At 45.3% G+C, this 20,574-nt stretch overlaps 1 protein-coding gene across 1 annotated transcript; it reads right to left on the reverse strand.

The window, feature by feature from the left end:
• Positions 1-235: 235 nt before the first annotated feature.
• Positions 236-11,434, reverse strand: DIPK1C (divergent protein kinase domain 1C). Its single transcript, XM_075140678.1, has 4 exons — positions 11,252-11,434; positions 5,160-5,837; positions 1,187-1,351; positions 236-451 (listed from the first exon to the last, which is right to left on the reverse strand). The coding sequence occupies exons 1-4, from the start codon at positions 11,432-11,434 to the stop codon at positions 236-238; spliced, it is 1,242 nt and encodes a 413-aa protein (XP_074996779.1).
• Positions 11,435-20,574: the final 9,140 nt, after the last annotated feature.

Raw genomic sequence — 20,574 nt, forward strand, 5'->3', positions numbered from 1 at the left:
ACAAGAACAGGATCCAGGTAACGTAAAACAATTTCACACTTGAAAGGATATTAACAGGACGTGCTGCACCTGCAGCCATTAATTTCATTTGCATGAAAAACAATTTCTGTGCTGTAAATGTAATACAATGGGTAGGAGGGATGGAAGAGAGAAAGAAAACACAGGCTGCCTCCTATACAGCGTCCGTCCCTTAGCAGTGGCTGGGATGTGGCCTTTGCAGTTCTGCCTTTTGTGTCTACTCTGCCCTTTGCAATTCTCGCTGAGTGACCCGAAGCAGGTGGTATAATTCGGAGAGAGATTTCAGAGTCCTCTGGTGCCCGGCAGCGTCCGTGTGCCCCGGCTCGGCACACTCCTGCACAGCCTTCTGCAGCTGCAGCTGCAGGGGGAAGGAAACCAACGGTCCTCTGAGATTTGGGGAAAACCAGCGACGAAATATTTTGTCACAAATTACCTGAGGAAAGGAAAAAGAGCAGACTGTTGTCTTTCAGGAGCCACACCTAATGCCCTGCTGCTTCTCTGGGACTGGAGCAAAATGTCATCTGAATCCAAAATGCCTCCAGCCATTCAAAGAGGAAGGTGCAGAAAAGGAGCATCCACAAAGGCTACGCTCTAGCTGAGGAATCCCCCTTCTTCTCAGACTGCTCTTGCACTTCTGCGTAACAAGCGGTGAGGGTGAAGGGGTGGGAGAAGCAGGCAAAAGGTGGCCAAGCTACAGCTATGGTCCCGCAGCCCCTCTGCTGCGCTGGTGCCTCCCACCAGCACCAGCTGGGCGAGCTACAAGACACCTTGTCCCAGGGCCAAGAACCCCACGGACTCCTCTCTCCACTACATCCCCGTACTATGTCTGTACTGTGGAGAATGGCAGCCATAGCCCCCCCACACGTGGACAGCCCCGACTTTCCCATTAGTGGAGACAGTAATGCTAATCCCCTGCCCCTGCTTCCTTCAGTCTCCTATCTGAGGCGTTGGGAAAACAGCCACAGGAAAACACGGCAAATAAACACCAGTGAATATAAAGACCTGTTTGTGTGCCCCACGATGGGATTCTGAATGGGACTGGCATTTACGTGGCCACGTTTAAAAACCTGACTGTCTTCATCTCACAGTCTTCTAGTACATACCATGCATTTTACAGTCAATGTGATTTTAAAAGAAATGGATGCATAAAGCAGCTGTGTCTACTCACTTGCAAGTTGTTATTGGCTCTCTGTGCTCCACATTTTCTGATTTTCAGATTGCATTTTGAAAAGCAATCAAAAAAATTACAGTCTTCGTCACCTGTGCAGTTCTGTTCGAGGATGTCTCTCATTTTGGGTTCAAAAAAGGCCATATCCACATCGATAGCCACCACCTGTGGATCAAACCAACCCATCAGAACTGGCACAGCACAGCCTGTGGCACAGCGGGACAGGGCTGAGCAAGCATTCTTCGCTGCTTGCTTTTGGAAATGCTGTACTGAGAGCATCTCCCAGTGGGGAACTGGGATCACAATGAAAGGGCTTTATTTCACTCAACTGAGCTGCAGTAGTCTTATGAATACCACTTTTTAAACAAAAACAGCCAATGCTTACGACACCAGGAAGAGGTTGTTTATTTGTGGACAATATGTGTCCCTGGGGTCAGCCAGATTGATTTGCCTTAAACCGGGACTATCCAACTTGAAGGTTGATCTGCTTGTTGTTGCAGCTTATGCAGATGGCACCTCCACCTTTTAATTATATGATGGGGCAAAATTACCCACTGGACATATGGTACCATTCAGACTAAACCCCTGACTTTATCACTGTAGAGAGGAGCAGTGGGACGCACAGAAGTACCTGCACCTAGTACGGCTCCTGCAAAGCTGCCGTTGCATTCAGTGGGTTTGCGTCTGTTCAGCTGTAGAAAGAGATCCCTGAGGTTGTTGAAAGTGGGGACTGGCTTTGCCCGGTCCTGTTTGCTATGGTTTGACTCATTTATTGTGCATGGTTCTTGTTCTGCTTGTCCAGAAACATGGTCCGTAATAGAGTCCAGCCAAAAGTTGGTCTCAGCAGAAAAAGCAAAGCCTGGACTGAAGGGATCAATCAATTTTCCCGCCCTGACAGAAAGCTTGCAAAATAGTGAATATGCAGCACAAAGAGGTCTGCAGAGCTGCTGCCCGTGCTAGGCTTGAGACCATTCTGGGAGTCTCAGTTTCTGCCAGTGTCGCTCCACCCACGAACACTTCACTTAAAAAAATCACAGCAATAAACAGGGAAAGAAAGGAAGCCAGCTGCTTGACATGAGGCAAACCGTGGGTGACCGCAGTGAACGCAGCCTGCCGTCAGCGCCACGGGTGCAGCAAGCAGCCTGCCTCCAGAGCTGTGCTTAACACTTGGCAGGCAGGGGCAGAGGCTCTCCCTTGCAGCGGCTGACACACGTGGTCATGGAGGGAAACGTCTGGGACCTGGGCAAAGCAGAGTTACTTGGGCTCAAACGATAGTCTCATTTTCGAGATTCGACCTCCCAAATAACAGGGGAAGCTGAATTGCGTGGCTGGAGCAGCAGCTGGATCAACCCCAGGAACTAAAGATGTCTGGTCTGGTAGAAGGCCAAATAAACCTTCCACAGGCAAAAGAAAGAACAAGGTCTAATCTTCCTTTTATTCTACTTCTTTTTACCCAGGGAAAATCTTAGAGATGGGGCACAGCTTAAAAACTCAAGTATTTTTAAACTTCTTGGAGAGCTTGATAATGATGACGTAGCCTAAGGAATTTCACACGTTTGGACAGGCAATTTTTTTTTTCTTTTCTTCTTTCCTTCCTTAAGCTTTTTTGCAGTTTTGCTGTTCACTTCTTTGGAGAAGAGACAGTAAAAGCGGTGCAGGGTTTCCCCAGTCCAAGGGTCGCCGCATCAGCACCCCGGTGGGGTCTCTGCCAGCACTGAGCACCTTTGACAACCTGATCAATTGCTCCGCTAGGAGAAAAACCCTTGGTTCCCAAATGTGCGGCTGCCAAAGGGTTCAGTGGTTTCACTGAAGTTCATCTGTACAAAAATGTGTGGGCATCCAGCCAGACCTTGTGAAGATAGATCTGGGTGACACTCTACCTATAAACAACTACATTTTGGTGGGGTTTGTTATGATTGTAATTGAGGATGAAGGTACCTAAGAAAACGCAGGAAGGACCCAACTTGGCTCCTGACCTGATTTAAAGTCATTTTTAAGGTGCTGTAATCTTTCTAGTTCTCTCTGAGGCGCTGGTAAAATAGGAAGCTCTCCCGGAGCACTGTATATTTACCCAGACCTCCTTCCAACTCTGCCCCTTATGTAGCTCGATGACAGCTTAAAATCCCCCTGGATGATACACCAGGCAGTGACCTCTCCCCTCTGTGCGGCAGGAACAGCACGGGAAGGCTGGAGTGAGGGACAGAGGCTTATCCCCACCATTTGAAAATAATCCTCAGAGTAAAACTATTGCACTCCGGGCACATTTCTTTGGGCATTAGCAGTCTTGTTGCTGGGATTAGGAATACTGGTACTATTATGGGTGTTTATTATTATCCTACACAGAGCACAAGAAGAAGCAAGTGAAAAAATTGCTTAAAACAAACATGAGGGACAAAAAAAGAGGCTGCGGTGCTGTGTCCCTGTTCTGGAACTGGTTGACAAAACTGCCTAGAGTTTCTGCTTCTCACTCTCCTTCCTTCTTCACCGATCAGAAGCTCTCTCTGTTCCCCACCCCCCCCCCCGCCCCGCAGCTTTCTGGCTGTGTGCATCTCCAGCCCCCCAGCCCAGTGGGGTGAAAACAGGCGATACCAACAGGCTGCAAGTAACGTACAGCTGGGAGAGCCATGAGTGGGCAGCAGCTCACTTTTTGGTTTTTAATTAATTCTCCTAGAAAATACTAAATTAGAGTACTTTCCTACACCAGAAGATGACTGCTGTCTCTTTGGACCCCAGAAGTCACGGCAGGATCCTGGAGAAGCAAGCCTCACCAAAAGGACTTGTAAGGGAAGACACATCCAATATTCTTTCTCTTTTCCTAAATGAAATCTCTTTTCCTCTAAGCAGTTGGTAAAACAGACGCTCTGGTGTGTGCTCAGCCACAGGCAGTCTCAGCCCTGCGTTACTCAAAAAGATGGGCAAAGCCTTGAGGAATCCCTGCCGTACCTCACTTTGCCTAAACACTGGTATGCTTTTTCAGTTTCTTGCTTTAGCTCCTCACCCATTCCCTGTTCAGCTGCTGTACTGCACCTGAATAAACAACGGGAGGGAAGGGAAGGGTGAAGGGGAAGCACTCTAATTGCTCTTAATGGCTATATGTTTAGGCAATGTTTATCTAGTACTTTGAAGATGCGAGTGTTATATTAACACTCAGTGAGTACTGAAAATAACATTCAAGTCCCTGAAAATGCTTTATGTTCACTCAGAGTGCAGAAACTCCACTGAAGTCACCGCAAATTGTGAGTCTGGTTCAAACACTTACTGCACAGTGCCTCCAGTCCGTACACACAATTCTCACTGAAACCAGTGGAATTTCTGTCCGCAGAATGAATGCAAGATACATTCAGCAGTGCTGAGCTACATCACTACTTGAAAAACATGCATAGCTGTTCAGGTCTGAGTTACAGCTGTACAATGAAAAGTCAAAGAGTAACGGTACCAGGGAGTTTCATGTCACTGTCCTTGGATCATTTCCAGACCAGATAAGCTGAACATTAAAGCACGAAGATGTGTGTGTTTGAGTGTGAGGAGTTCCCCTTGTACCAGGTCAGAGAATCCAGCCTTAGCTTTCAAATTCAAATAGTTTTTCCTTTCAGCATCACTACCAGAAACAGTTGCCGTGATTCAAATTACAGCTTCATTTTCAGCTTTTGAGATCTCCTTGCCTTCAGGAGGTATCCCTCACCACATGCAAGGGACCCTGTCAGTGCCGGTGCCTTTGAGGAGGTGAAACAAATCAGAACTGAGCAAACAGTTCACGAAAAAAGCAGCAGGATCTAGCGCTCTGAAACGTGGCTGCACATACTACAAAGAGGAAAAGCAGTAGGGAAGCTCCCCTGTCGCTTGTAAATGCATCGGTTTTGCAAAAACTTGGCCAAAAGCTGTATGAGGAGGGAAGCGTCATGTTTACATAGCCACTTTCAGACTAGAATTTGACCTCAAATTGCTACAACACAACCCCAAAGACTCAACTTACCGTGAGATCGTGCCTGATAGCGAAGTTTTCTGGTTTGATGTCACACAGGTGAAGTCGGTGAGAGAAATCATTATCAAAATGCTGCACCATGTCCAGAAAGCTGAGTGCAATGTCAATGATGGCTCTCACCCTGCTTCTGTGACCAGCAAGGGAAGGACCGACCACGTTTTCCAAGGGAAAAAGAGTTTTATGCCAGGCATGTCCAGCTGTGAGATACTCCACAGCATAAAAGTGTCCACAAGAGCCAATAATTCGTAGCACGTGTTTGCTGAAGTCCTGCAGCAAACTGAAGTAGATGTATTCTTCCTGCTGGAGCAAAGACCACATGCTGGCCACCTGTGCTTTCCAACGTGGTCCCTTCTTCCTTGTCCACAGCGGCCCCATGGTACTATTAGACAGTTCTAGCCCCAGGACATTTTTGACCTCCAAGGCTACCATCAGCAGAAGCTCTGTTTCAGGAATATCCTGTGTTTCCACCTCCTCTAGCATAGTGAGATGCTGGTAGCTGGAGAAGATTTCCTTTTTGGATTTCAGGATGATGGGCTGGCCTCTCCAGTCAGCCTGGATGACCTTCTTACCTCTGTCATAGTAAAGGCAGTGTTTGTACACCAGCTTCTGTGCCACACACAGGTCTTCACAGAGGTCGCCAGTCAGGGCTCCGCTGCTGTAGTCAAGACACTGAAGTGAAAGAGCAGAATATTCATAGCAGGCCCATACACCCGTGGACCACTTAGAAGAAAGGCAAAGAATCAGCAATAGTCCTAAGCTCAAGAGTCTTGCAGCAGTCATGGTACCGCAAGCACACACCTCCTGCAACCGTTGGGTTATTCAATGGTTTTTCAGAAGTCTCTAGAGACCTTTTACTAGGGGGAATCTTGCTTCAAAACAGGGATTCTTGGGATGGTAAAGGAAAGGCTTTTTTGGGGCAAGGAAATGGACTAGATGACCTGTTACTCGTAAGTTCTTGCCACACATGAATTCAGTGAGACACATTTGAACACATTTGGCTGCGCTATGTGAGATTCTGGGCTGTAACCTTTAAGGCACAGGAGATAACTTCCAGTGTAATTCAGGACTTCTCTGGAAGGTTCAGAGCAGCATAACTTAGACATCCTCACTTAAACTACAGGAAAATCCATGGGTAGCTGGATTGCTGGGACCTTCTGCAGCCCTGCATATTTCAACCTTGCACTCAATGAATGTCCTGAATGAAGCTGTAAGAACCTCCTTCTGCTCTACCAGGAAACACACAGGTTGAGCTCAATGCCTCTTGGACCAAGATCTTCAGAATTTTTAAATATGTAAATGCTGTAGGACAAAACGACTTTTCCAGTTTTTATATGTACTTATCAGAAGTGACATTCTAATAGGAATTAAATACTTTTTTTTTTTTAATTGGAAAAAAATCAGCCCATGAAAACATGGGAACTGCTGCTTGATAGTTAAGTGGTCATTGCAAATTCGTACAAGAACTGCAAGGATTCCCTCACCAGTCCTTCCTTCAACCCATAATTGTTTCCATACCATCATTTCCAAAAGTGTAGGCAGTTGATACATTCCCATGGGCATTCAGAAGTGCAGCTGCAGGGACTGCTTTGGGCGAATCAGTAGAAGGGATGATCAGAGGTCTCTGGTGAAAGAGGAACAGACTGTGGTGGTGTAGGAAGCCAAACATCTGGGAGGCGGCCTGACAGTGTCAGCCTTCTTCATTGCTTTCTGGCATTTGAAACTTCATTTAAACAAGTTGGCAGCTCCCACTGCATGTGGAGCACTTGCAACGGCTGCCTGACCCTCACCTCATTTGTGACTTGCTGTTACATACACATGAAACATGATCATAAAATTCAAGTGATGTGTTTTCTTAGCACAGCCTCTGAGGTGTGCACCAGAGGAATACATTCTGATGCCAGGCAACATCTAGAGTCCAACCTTAAACAATACGCTGGGGAATGGGTGGAGGATGACGTCCAAAATCCAGGAATGGTGATAAATTGACTAAAACAGCTCACTGAGGACAGTTCAGACAGGCATAAAATTCATTTATACTCTGATGTTCTCACAGCCCAAATGAGAACATTCAATGCCAGCAAGGAGAGCCAGGTAGGCAAACTCTAGCATGAATGTCCTGACCCTGAGTCCAGGGTGATGTATACGTGTGAAACACACACATCTGCATCCACATCCACATCAGGATGGTCAAGCAGACTCACTGGGCTGTCCACACACTTCAGAGCACGCAGATCAATGTTCTTGCTTTTGAAAATCCACTCCTATGAATACAAATTTATTTTCCCTTTTTAAGTAGGAAATGTAATTTTCTCAACAGAAGTAGTTTAGCAGTTCTTACCATCTGGAACTAAGCAATTTTAGAAAAAAGATTACAAACAGAAGGAATTTTGGGGGTTTTCTTTGGACAGTAAGTATAATCATATTTAAAATCATTGCTTTCCTATTGAGAAGGCCACAACTTAACTCTTCTTCTGCTACAGTAAGAGAATATAGGACTTACACCTGTAATTGGGTGCACATGGGTGAGCCCTTGCCCCTGTGGACAATTTTACTGTGGTCCATCAAGTCCAGTCTTAGAGGGTCCGAATGCATGGACCTCTTGCATCTAGAAAATCACATGCCCAGAAGATCTGCAGTCAAACATGTGAACATGCAGCTTATTTTCTTGTGCTGCCATCACGTCATTCTTAATGGCATTAATGAGAAAAAGTAGTTGTGGAAAAAATAGTCTCACTTACATTTCCCAGACATAGGAGATGAGTCATTTTTGAACCTGGCTGCTGTTTAGGACTTGTCTGCTCTTCCAGCTGAACCCATAAATCTTTGATTATTAACCTAGTATCTGACAAAGAGTCTCTGAATCTGATTCTTCTTACACTGAACTTGCGCAGCGTTTTGCAAATGAGGATCTGTGAAACAGGACTTGACCAAGGAGTTCCTGGTCTCACAGTGATGAAACACAGATCTACCTTCCAGAAGCAACATTCTCTGCTGGTCACCAATGCAAGCAGGAATTTCAAAAACACTTCTCCAAATAAGCAATCAAGAAGTTTGAACAATTTTCAAGGTGTCTCTCTCTACTCACAGAATGTAGTGAGTTGTGAGTCACTCAATGGCTTTAAAAATCTCCTCAGTTTCCTGTTCATTATAACCTAGAAGGTCAGCAAAGACGGACTGCACCTTCACGTCCTCACTACTCCCCCCCCCCCACTATTCCAACTTTTAGTGTTTTATGTTTTGCCATAAGCATAATACACCAAGTAAGCTTAGCTCCCCAGCCCTCCCACTATAATTCTTATTTTTTCAGCCCCCGGATTATTTTTGTGGTTTTATTCCCTCCCTGTTTCTTCCTTCCATTTTTCCCTCCACCAACCTCAGAAGCACAGACATCAGAACTGAATGCTGTTGTCCACTGTTGCAAAGACAGCCAACAGCCCTTCCCGAATTCTCCTTTTTGGAGACATTCCGACATATCAGCCTTTTAGGCACAGACTGCACTGGTAGTTCATGTTGAAGCAATTATTTGACCCCTACGTCCTTTCCAAAATCATACAGTTTTACAAGACAGTCTTCCATCCTATTGGCATCGCTTGTACTCTTGTGCTCCCCGGTGTACTAGCTTGCATTTTACTGTATTAAAACACATTTTGGTGAACTGAAAGCATTTAACCAGGTGATTCAGATTACCCTCCATTGAACAGATGGTCTGTTTATTATTTACCAATCCAGAAACCTTTGCACTAACTGCAAACTTTACCATACGAGTTTTTATATAATCACGATGACTGCAGATAAAAAGAAGAATCAATTCTCCAAAGAAATCTTCCAGAAATGGTCCTCCACACTGCCATCCCTGTCTTAATGACTCCATTTTGGGATCTGTCGATGAGACAGTTTTAAATCTACCTAATGAGCGCCCTTTGAATGCCACTAAGTGCCAGATTTTTTAAACTAAAATATGAAAGTAATAAAAAGAAAAGCAGCTGATAGAAAAGCAGCTGTACTACACAAAAATGCAAACCCAAGCATGGTTTGGACTCGTTTGTCTGTTTCTGTTTAAAATTGGCTGCATAATTTTTAATATCCTTAGTACACTTATCAAGATAAGTTAAAAAAGCTGGGTTTAAATTCATGTAAAAGTTTAAATTAATGTAAACCCCACTAAGAACTTATATAAATTTAAATAACTTACTGTACCACCATCACTTTCGTGTAGATCAGGCGTGAGACTGAGTCCTGCCTTGTTATCAAGTACTTCTCCTATGTAAATGCAATACAGAGCAAGGTTTCGGAAGGCATCAAAATTAAATAATTTCTCCAGATAAAACCGAAAATGATCACTATGGTTTAGTGTGTTCAGTGTGAATGAAGAGGAGACCAGCGTTAGGAAAGCGTAAGAGGAGACCAGCGTTAGGAAAGAGTAAGCGGTCTTTTGGAGAGTTAAAGTTGGTCTCTGCAAAATGCCCAATGCTACTTCAGCTACTTCCCAGTGCAGTACACATCTGCACAGATGTACAGTTTACTCAGAAGAAGGAAATAAACCTTCAGAAATACCACTTGCAAGGGTATACAACCATGCAGTTTTCACCCACTTGCTTAAAATAGCTCATCTTCGTATCTCCTACTGAATGTATGACAGATTACTAGTAAAATAGTTTTTCTTGGAAGTCGCATTTTGCTTAATAAAAGGCGTGAGACTCAAGCTATCAGATTATTTGTTTCATAGATCAATTGCACCTTCTATAACTGTGAAACTCATGCCGTGCTCAGAAGATATATAAAGACTTATTTTGGGGCTGATGAAGATGAGCTTGTTTTCTAATCGTTCTGCTGGAAGGACGATGTCTTTCTGACATCATCTGGGAAAACTGTTGCTTACAAACCTTAACGATACTATTGAAGACACCTGCAGAAACAGATGAGGACTCACCGATGGAAACAGATGAGCACAGCAATCTCAGCTACCCTTCCTCTGAAAGGAGGGTCTGAAACTGAGCTATCACACAGTGATAGAGACAACTTTCCAAGCTTGCGCCTGAAATCTGATCCCTGCCTGGGCTTTTGAAGTCATGCCTGACGCTCCCCAAACTGAATAACAGCAACAAGTCTCTGTCCATCTGTTTACTGGCGAGCGTGATGGCAAGGGCCTGGACCTTCCTGAGCTCGGCAGCTCCTTGCAGCTGCACGCCTCTGTGCTCTTCCCAGCCACGTAAGGAGTGGGCAGGATTCATTCCTTCAGCTGCAATCCTGAGCTCAGTATTTCAAGCTGTTTGGGTAAAGAAACTGAATCTCACTGCCACTAAAAACATGCTGTCAGGGCCGCTGCCTATAGTATCTCTTCCTTTATTATACAGAATTTAGGGAAAATCTACGATCAGTTTTTGCTTGCTGTAATAATAGATTGTTTAATTTCCATTAGGATTCCTCCCTTCCCACCTAACCATTGGCACTACAAATACCTTAATTAAGAAACAAAATTAAACTCAAAGGATTAACCCACGCTGCTCCTCTTCTCGAAGTGTTTCCTACACAGTTCTAAATCTGTTTGGTTTTTTTTTTTTTTAAGGGAGATTTTAATGAATATTCGCAAATCCTTTCTTGAATTTTGAATAACTACATCTTAAATGCCAGCCCCTGCCAGACGTAAAGGAGGCATTTCTGAAAGAGGAAATTTGTACAAACACATTTTCGGCTAAATAAAAGAAACAAACAAACCCGGAGGGAGGTTTCCTCCCGCTTCGGAGCGTGCGGGACGCCGAGCTGCCCTTTCCAAAGCGCTTGGGCAGCGCACCCGCACCCCACGCCGGCGGCCGGCCCGCCGCCTCCGCCTGCGCCTGCCCCCGCCCCGGGAAGGGAGGCAGCCGCCCCCCGAGGCAGCGCCGGGGCCGCCGGCAGCCGCTCGCCCGGGCGCACCGGGGGCGCGCCGGTGATGCGGCACCTCCGGCGGGACGGAACCAGGCAGGAGCGCCCCGGCGGCGCGGCCGGAATCGGGTGCTCGCCTCTCGCAGCCCTGACGGACTCCCGGCGCCTGATCCTGCCGGGCAGCCCCCGGGGGATGCCCCGCGCCCCGCCGGGGCACGTACCAGCCTTGCCAGGATCCGGTGGCTTTTCTCGTCCGTGCAGCGCTCGGAGAAGACGCTCCTGTGGAGGAGGAACAGCAAGGCGCTCACCACCATCCAGCAGGCAGCCCAGAGGAGGAGGAGCACCAGGGTGCATCGCCGCCAGATTTTGAGCCGCAGCCGCTTAAAGCCCGGGATGCCCCTCATCGTCGCGCCCGGGCTGGGCTTGGGCGGCCGCTTCAGCTGCTGCGGCCCCGAGCAAGCGGTGGCGGCGGCGGCGGCGGGGGGCTCCGCGCTCCCCCCCGGGCAGGCTTGCCCCGCTCCCCGCCGGCGCCCATCGCCAAACGCCCGCCGCCTGCCTCCCCTCGCCCCGCCGCCGGGCTGCCCGCCGCCGCGCCACCGGCCCCGCTCCCGCCCCCGCCGCCGCCGCCCCCCTCCCCGGGCCGGTGCTGCCCTCAGGGAGCCCGGAGCGCCCCTTTTGAATTTGAGCCACGTAGTTCCGCCGGCTTTTGTCTGCTCTCCCCTGTGCCAAGCGGCCCCTGCAGTCACTTGGCGGCTTCTGCCCGCGCCCCCTCCTTCCCCCTCCGAGTTTCTCACCCGAGAATAAAAAGGGCTTTGAAGGGTGATGGAGGCTGCTGGGGGAACCCTTCCCCGCCCAGGCGCTTTGAAAGAGGCAGCCTGGAGACGGACGGCTCCTTCTGGTGAAAGCTTCGCCTCCCGTCAAATGGGGGGGGGGGGGGGCGGGAAGTTGTTTATTCTGGAGTAACTTCTCCAGTTTTGTCCGCCTGGGGTAAAGGGGGAAGAGAGAGAAGCGACTCAGGTGCCCGTTCAGTAACGCGCCCCCCCATGGGGGGTCACCCCTTGACTCTCCAGCAGCTTCCACAGCCCCCCCTGCCCGCCCGCCGTCCCGGCCGCGGGGATGCGGGCTGGCTCCTGCCCGGCACCCCCATCTCCTGGCTCCCTCGGCCCGTGGAGAAAGCCAGCGTAGCGGCCCCACTGAATACGTTGCCAAAACAGGGCAGGGTGTACTGGGTCCGAGGGTGCGGGGGACGATGAATTGCCTCCCCGCCCTCTGGCAGAGACAGTATCTGTGGCTACGTCCCTCTCTGAGGAGAGGTCAGCTCCATGCGAAAGTCTCCGATATATTTGACTTTGTTAACGTTCCTAAGGGGTCAAAGATCCAGATGTTTGTTCCTGTGCAGCAAACAAGATCCTGGCATCCTTTCCTCAGTCCAGGTGCAGATGTTCCTTGTCTCTTTTCAGACTACCACATTCACTTTTTTCTCCCTTGACTCCCGCTTGAGCATCTCACCATCGCAGTTTTCAATGGGAAAATTCATATTCTAATGTACAGCCCAAGGTAATAAGGGTATCTGAGTCAGGTTTGCCATCAAGTAAGATGAAAAAGGACCAGATTCATTTCCTTTCCCTTGTATGGATGGCTACCTCAGGCTACTTGCAATCCCATGGCAGGAAGATGAATTGCAGTTAATGAAACCTCTCAGAGGGTAAATTATTTACCCTAATGAGTAAGAATAGCAGAATCAGGCCCATGGATGGAGAACTGCAGAATAATTCAACAGACATATTTTAATGCGCATCTTGTGTAAGCTGCTCTGGTGCACATTTTGTTAGTAAATCAATTTTATGTGATAAGGGGAAAGTTCACTGTTGGAGAGCTGGATTCAGGGATATATGTTCTGTGCCATCATGTCCAACTTGATGAAAAATATCTCCCTGTACAAGTTGTTAAAAAGAAAGATGTGTCTCTTGACATGATCGAATTTTACCTCTCAGAACGGCGAGGGGAAGAGCACAGGTGCAGCACACTTGCTGCTATCCACCCCTTTTGCATGGTCAGTACAGTTCTCCCCTACACGGCAGAGCAGGTCTTGAAATACAGCTTGTAAGTAGATGGCAGATTATGGCAGAAAAGAAAATGGAATGATAAAAATATTGCTGAAATTACTACAGCTTTCTAGAGACTGGCAGTGGGGAAGGGGATGCAAAAAAAGAGCAAAAGCACTTTCCTCTGCAAAGAGTCTCAGAGGCAGAATTGTTATCACTAGCCACATCTCTCGGTAGTGTGTTTTGCTCTCTCTCTCTCCACCATCTCATTTCTTCACCTGCAGAGGCTGTCGATGGCCATCCTTTTTATATTTGCTTTTTTTTTCCCCTGATCCTTTTCCCTAGAGGAAGCTTCCTTTTGAGGCACTGAGGATACAGTCTGTTTCTTGGGAATGTAGCAAGCAGGAAAGACTGGCTGGGGCAACTAGGAACTGAAAACTTTTAATCCTGTTTCTCAGTCTGATACAAAATACTTTCAGAAGCTGTCTCTGACCAGTTTTGGGTGTTCCTCTGGAAATTCCTAGGACAATAAGTGGGAAGGGCAAGAGGGACAGTTGCTTAGCCGTTCCTCTGTAGGGCGTACCAGCTGGGCTTGCACACAGCCAACCATCACCAGCTGCTGCTGCCACCCAGGAGGAAAAACTGCAGGTCTGCCATAGCAATGTCTGTACAGTCCTGAGGTGGAGGGAGATATGTCCCACATGGAAGAGGGATGCAGGTGGTAGGGGAAACTCAGGCATCAGAATATCTCCCTACAGCGTTGTCCTAAGCTGTCTGGGCAATAGTTTGGGCACTACCAAAACTGTATCTATTTTGCACTTTATTTTTTAAAGTGTGGATCTCGACTTCTCTGTGTGTCAGCATTCCCCAAAGGATATTATGTATTATTATTTCATGTCCATGAAATTCTGTATATGTATCATTTGTGTTTTAACGATAGTTCTGAAAATAAATCTTAATCACTCCTGACTTTGAGCTAGGCACCAAGTATGGAGACTTCAGGTCTGGTTAGGTGTCATAGCTGAGCCGCTCTAATTGCTACTGAAAGAAACAAGCATGTTCCCTCCTCCTTCTCCACCATCACCTCCCTGTTTTCCTCTTGGTCTTGCCTGCCTAGTCCAGTCCCTTTCCCCAGTGAAAGGTATGTCTCGCTGCCCAGTGAGTTTTCTCAACTCACTAGCAGGGCAGAAAACTGTCAAGCTGTTCTTTGCTGAGATTGTTTTCAGACGGGTTAGAAAGTCCGGAGGATGCCACCAGGCACGCCGGTGGAGCTGCTGCGGGGAGGCGTGTTGCAGGGCCGGGCGCTGTGGGATGCTGGAGACAGAACTGTCCCGCTGGCTCAGCTGTATCACGCCTGCACCTTAAGGATGCAACGTGATATTACGGAGAAGGTGATCTAAATGGAAACGGTTGCTGAAAGGAATAGTCCTGTCCCCATTTTCACTCCAGCCACATGCTTCCACTGCTTCCTTGGCAGTTGGATCAGGGTAGTTAGCACTGCAGGCAGCACCTCTAGGTTTCTGAGTGCACTTTTCATTTCCTCCCAAGATACCAGCTAAAATTCACTGGATTTTGGGATGTGTAAGGAGCCCACATCCTTCTCTCTGGTTTGGGAACAGCTGCTACACATAGCTAGTGCAATTCTACCTTTAACATACAGGTGTCTGCTGCTTTGAAATTATGGAATAAGAAGAAATAATAATATTTTTAATACAGTTCTAATAAAAAATAAAAGTACAAAGTGAAAGGAATCTGATGAAGCAAATGCAAGTTGCATGACACTCACACTAGGTTCTTTACCAGTTTTATTTTATGGTAAATCCCACAGAAGGCATTTGCAGGGAATAAAGCCCTGTCTTCCCAAAAGATTTCGATACAGCATTCAGATGGGGAGAAGGGTTTTTATCTAGTTATTCAGTCTCTGAACTTTCAAGTATCCCACTGACTTTAGTGGGAGTGAAAAGTTGGACAAGTCTGGAAAATGTATGTGTGTGTGTATATATACCCTCATGTATGTACCTGTATACATGCACACATATACATAGACATCTTCAGAACAGATCAAGAATTGACCCAGAAAGCTGGGATTCAGTAAAAGATAAAAGCCTGGATGCTTTAGGATCGGGGGTTTAGCCTTTAATAACAATCTGTTGCTAGCTGCAAAATTCAAAGCTAGTTTTAGATTTCCCTAAACTTCAAGGTTCTTCAGACTAACAGAGTTCATTCTAGTCCATCCTCTGTAAAATATGTATCTAAGTGTCTCTCTGTCCCACAGCAATTTTCCCTTGAAAAAAACCTCTGCATCAGAGAAACTTTGCTTCCGGTATATACTAAAATGTGACTATTTCACATTGCATTCCTACATTCCTAAAGGAAGCTATATTCCTATTCTCATTTTAACTGAGAATTAAGCTTTATGGAAATTAATTAGTAGAAGTTGAATTAAAGCAAGCGACATCAAGGGCAGTAAAAATAATCCTGGACTAATTGTATTAGTTCCTACCCTATTAAATTGCTGAAATGTTTGAATTACTGCTTAGAGCACGATGACAACATCAAGTTGGTCTCCTCTTCATCGCTGTGTTGGGCACATCACAAAATTGCGCATCACGGGTGACAGTTCAGAGCTGGAATAACCACAGGTTTCGGCGGCCAGGAGTGAGATGCCTTGGGACAGCCAGGTGGAGGAGCCTGCCATGGCGTCTACTCGTGCTGCCTGCCTACGTGTGGGCTCAGCAGCTCCTGAGCCAGGACTGTGAGGAGCCCTCAGCTTGAGGAGCTGCTGAGCCCACACGTTTCTCATTGCCTTCAGGCACCAACTGGCTCAAGCACAGGCTCAAGTTGTATTAGGCTGTTAGTCCTTATTTTCCTAATTACTTAATTCTTTATGAGAGTTTAAAAGAAAAAAATAAATCAGTAATTAAGAACTACCTTGGCACCCAAGTTAATGAAATGTAAAACTGGTTCATTAGGAATTATTGTTCTGTTTGATGGATTTCATCACCTTCTGTCATTAGTACTAGGTTGTCTATGGAAATAGGGTACGTTTCTGTTAATCTTTCACAGGGCGCAAATGAATCTCCTATTTTCCTGCTAGAAGCTCAAGAAACTTTCAAGTGCTCTTCAAATCTACCTTGAAAATGTATTTTAACATACAAATATTTCTTTCTGATTTCCTGTGGCAAAGCTGAGTTGCTGAAAAACATCACAAGGTTTGACATAGGTTTGAACATGTCCTTTAGGCAGTGAAATTCCCCTGCGGAGTACTGAGTCTACCAGAGGAATCCAAATGTATTTTCTCATTAATGCCATTAATCAAAAAGAATATGTTGCAAACTACTCATAGAAGTTTTACGGCATCAGCATGCAGCGAGTTTATTGGGTCACATTGCAAACAAGAAGCAGAAAAATGGCACAATATAAAATACAGAATATAGCTTTGTGGACAAGGGAAAAGCCTATAGTAATTCACTGATTTAAAAAAGGGAAAGTGTTTAGACAGAAAGTTTTCCCATGTATATATAGAATAAAGAATTTGTAATCTATTTTGTCCCGTTTGCTTTTTACTTTCAGCAGATATTTCTTAGGCATAGTTGCCTATGAAAGCCAAAGATAGTTATTTTCTTCTTCCCTTTTACCACTTTCTAGGTACCACACCACAAATTTTAATTGCCCTGCTCTTCTCATATAACCCCTTCCAATTAATCTCTTTATTAACCTCATGCCAACTTTTCCCTCTCATTTGGAAACAGTATCGCCTGAAGAAGCCAGTGAGATACCTTGGCAATGACTGTGACAAATTGCGGTTTACTTGTAGTTCTTCGGATTAGATGGAACAATCAAGATGCAAAAATATTCTGGAATTTTTGTCCACATATTAAAAATTATGCCCAACACAGCATCGCCTATTGCTTCTCTGCTACATTCTTTTTCTTTTCATGCTACCAGTCTCCAACAGGAAAAAATAGCTTAATTAGCTGTAAGATGAAGCTTAATCAGTTTGTAAGTGGAATTATAAGTGAAATTGTCTTTGCCTGGGATTGGAGTCAGTGACTTCAGAACAATTTTTCTAGCCTAAGAGGATGCCCTCCAATGGAATCTGCTACTGTGTGGCGTGTTGCATGTCTGTCCACAGTGTGTGAAAGGGAGAAACGTCTGTCCACAGCATGTGAAAGGGAGAACGAAGAAGGGAAAATGCTGCAATTCTTTTCCAGTCTTTCTATATGCACTGTGCACCAAGTTCAGGCCAAGTGATCTCATTATACCAATACTGAATCTGGCTCTTTGTAGCCTCCCTTTACGAGAGTCTGAAGCAATTCCAGAAATATTTTGAAGTTGCACTAAGATTATGTAGAAAGAAAAAACTCACCACTAATAAGCTAATTCCCTGTGGCCTCTTGCATTGTGCTGTTATTTACATGAGTGATCTGAAGTCATTTAAACAGGCAGATTATTTTACACAATATATATATGGCTTTCACAGGGCTGTGATCATTTAGACATGTGGTAGCTCAAAAGAGTAAGAGAGTTAAGTGTCATCTTTTCTAGTCCAATGACTAGATTATACATTCCAGTGTATTGACTAAAAAAACGTTTCTATGGCTGATACCGTCAGAAAAGTTACCACGTTGTCACATAGATTAAAATCGGTCCAGCACCATGGCTGCAGACTCTCTGGAATTAGTTTATGTGAGGAATTTGCACCAGGCTGATTTTAAATTTGTTTCACTGGCAGACTGACGTAGGGTAACCAAGGCCCATCCACTTGCATCTTGTTATGCCACAGTGTTTAAAATGCAGCCCAGCTCTTTCCAGAGGTCTGCATGCTCTCTGTTACTAGAAGAGAAATGGAAAGCAAGTAACTGATTCTTGGAGATAGAAAAAGACATCTCCATCGCAGGCACAAGTGACCACCAAGTGGATACTTCCGATATTGCACGTGAAAGGTTTTGTGAACTATAAATAGACCTTCCAGAGATAATCTGTGCTGCTTTTCTCCATTCACATAAGCAAATCTGAATTTATAGCATTTTTCTGATTGTTTTGCTTTGCTCTTTTGGCTTGAGGGCTGTGTACTATAGTACTCTATGTTTAAAAATCAAATTAAATGTAGGCATCACATATGATAGATCATAGCTCATTTACAAGTGGGTACGTCCATTTCTTGATTTCTATTCTAAAAATCCAAATCTGAAATAGAAAAAAAAATGAGGATTTAGCAAGACCATGGATGACTTTTAGTATCAATTCTGTAAAACTTAATTACTTTCAGTTATTTCCTTGAAGCTGTTCTTTGCAATTTCTTTGCGAATGATGAATGCCTGGGCATGGAGCAAACTGCAAAACAATCCATTAGTGAAATTCAATTTTCTATCAGTCTTTGCAAGTAATTAGCTTTTCTTTAGGTAATGTATTGTTACTTTGCACACATCCAATGTTGTATGACATTTGTTTAGGGAAGAGTAGGCAATTTAGTTGCTGTACTGCTTACAACATATACCTGATAATTATACCAAGGTTAAATATCCATTAGTGCGAGTGACTCCCCTGTGTTACTCCTGCAGAAGAAATCTGCGTGTGCGATCCTGTCTCGCTGCCTGAGCAGCGGCAGTGCCAGTGCTGTACGACGTTCCTCCTGTTACACAGAAGCATCCTCCAGGAACCTGAGTAGTTCTGGTGGCCAGGCCTATTTCTGAGGGGGTCATTGCTACACAGGCATCAATAGCCTGTGCCACGGCACTGCCTCCTGCTTCGAGCAGAGTTGTCTGTGGCTGAGAAGCCCCAGAAGTGGATTCCCATAGCTTCTTCCGCAGGCACAATCTTTGTACCCTACTTGCAATGCAATTCCTCACACAAAAAGAACAGACAGACAGAAGAATTTGCTTCTCGTCAAAGCCAAGCGTGTGGTTTACCCGGTAGATGGGTCTTTCAGGAGATGTAACATTCCTCTCCGTCGCTTCCTACGCTATTTTAAAATCTGGCATTGAGTCAGCTCTTCCTACCAGGCCACATTGGTTTTTGCGAGCTGTCTTTTGATGAGCGACTAAATTGACTGAGAAATACTTTATAAGGCAATACCATATCTTTTGAACAAACTTAATTTGTTATGGGCTGGAGCCAATGGCCACTGCAGTCAGCGGGAGCCATCCCATGGTTTTCAGTTGGCTTTGGCAGTATAAGTATCTTTCAGCTTTAAGGATGTGTGATTACAAAAATCCCCACTTAAGTTAGCTACCCAGTTGTCCCTGTCTGCACTTGTGCAATGAATAATCAAAATTTTGCCTTTTTTCTTAAAAGCAGAACTTCATAGAAGCTTGAAAAATGCCTTTATGTAATGAAGCTTTTGCTCCAGAACTTCTTACGATTAAATAGGCATTACTATTCCTAGTTTTTTTCTGAAGTGACGTGTTGTCATCCTTTTTCTGTCTTATGTTTTCTGTCATTTTTCTTCAGTACGATCCCATTATCCTCCCCACTTACATTTTTTCAGTTCTCCTTATTCTCCAATGATTTACCCTTTCTATCCTTATAACTGCTAAGTTATCTGCCACCAACAGCATCTGTCAGTCATCTGTCTGCTCAGAGGACTTTGTGTGTTGTAGAAGGAAGTCCTTCTTCCACATCCTTAGCAAGTGGTGTCTTCAGATAAGAAGAGGCCTAATTCTGACCCAGTATCAGTGGAATTACTTTTGATTTACACTAAGCTACACAAAAGGAGGAACACACAAAGATGCCATTGCTAGACAATATTCAATATTCCTTGCTTTTGTGACTCCCTGTTTCCTGCATATAACTAAATCGTGCTTTCGGCCCATGCTGTAGAGATGCACATACATATGTTCTTACCAAACAAACTCATAGCAAGTCTCCAAAAATTAAAAACAGGGATTGCATTATTCTGGATGTGATCCTCAATCTGGAAGAGGGGAGATCCACCAAAGGATGAGGAAAGGAACCATGGTGAAACCACAACAGACACTGAAAAGCAGTCCTGCAGAACTGCAACCTTGGAGGAAATTTCCAGCTGGGGAAGCACTTAAGCTCCATTTCCTCGAGGAGAGCGTGCAGCGCTGGCCAAGTCTCTTTAATATTTCTCTTTCACTTTGGCAAATCAACAACTTATAAAAGACCGAAATAAAGTCTCCCAACACTCCAAAATATATTCAAGGAGAAATTGAAAATGACATCTACTCACGCACACGGCATGTTCTATGCGCTTTCAGCGTGGATAAACTGGGCATGGTGTTGGGATGAAAAGTTAGGATGAAATACAGGGTAGTTGAGATCAAGTTGCAAAAGGGTAAAGGTTTTGGCATTTGGGCTCCGTGGTTATTCCAAAGAAAAGTGCTGGACTGAAGCAGTCTCCAAGGGCTGTGGTTCTCATTTGCAGTCAGGCCGCATCTAGCTGGACTATTGACCCTTTGCTTGCCTGTCTATTACACTTGCTTGTTACATGACACACATCCCACCGTTCCCATTTGAGCCATTGCCTTGTTATA

This window comes from Calonectris borealis, chromosome 2 (assembly GCF_964195595.1).
Source record: "Calonectris borealis chromosome 2, bCalBor7.hap1.2, whole genome shotgun sequence".
NCBI classification, from domain to species: domain Eukaryota; kingdom Metazoa; phylum Chordata; class Aves; order Procellariiformes; family Procellariidae; genus Calonectris; species Calonectris borealis.

Coding starts and splice junctions, on each gene's coding strand:
- DIPK1C (XM_075140678.1), bottom strand. CDS start 11,434: ATGAGGGGCATCCCGGGCTTTAAGCGGCTGCGGCTCAAAATCTGGCGG. Junction 1,352..5,159: donor CTATCAGGCACGATCTCACG/GTAAGTTGAGTC, acceptor TTTGATCCACAG/GTGGTGGCTATCGATGTGGA. Junction 452..1,186: donor GAGCCAATAACAACTTGCAA/GTGAGTAGACAC, acceptor TCCTTTCCTCAG/GTAATTTGTGACAAAATATT.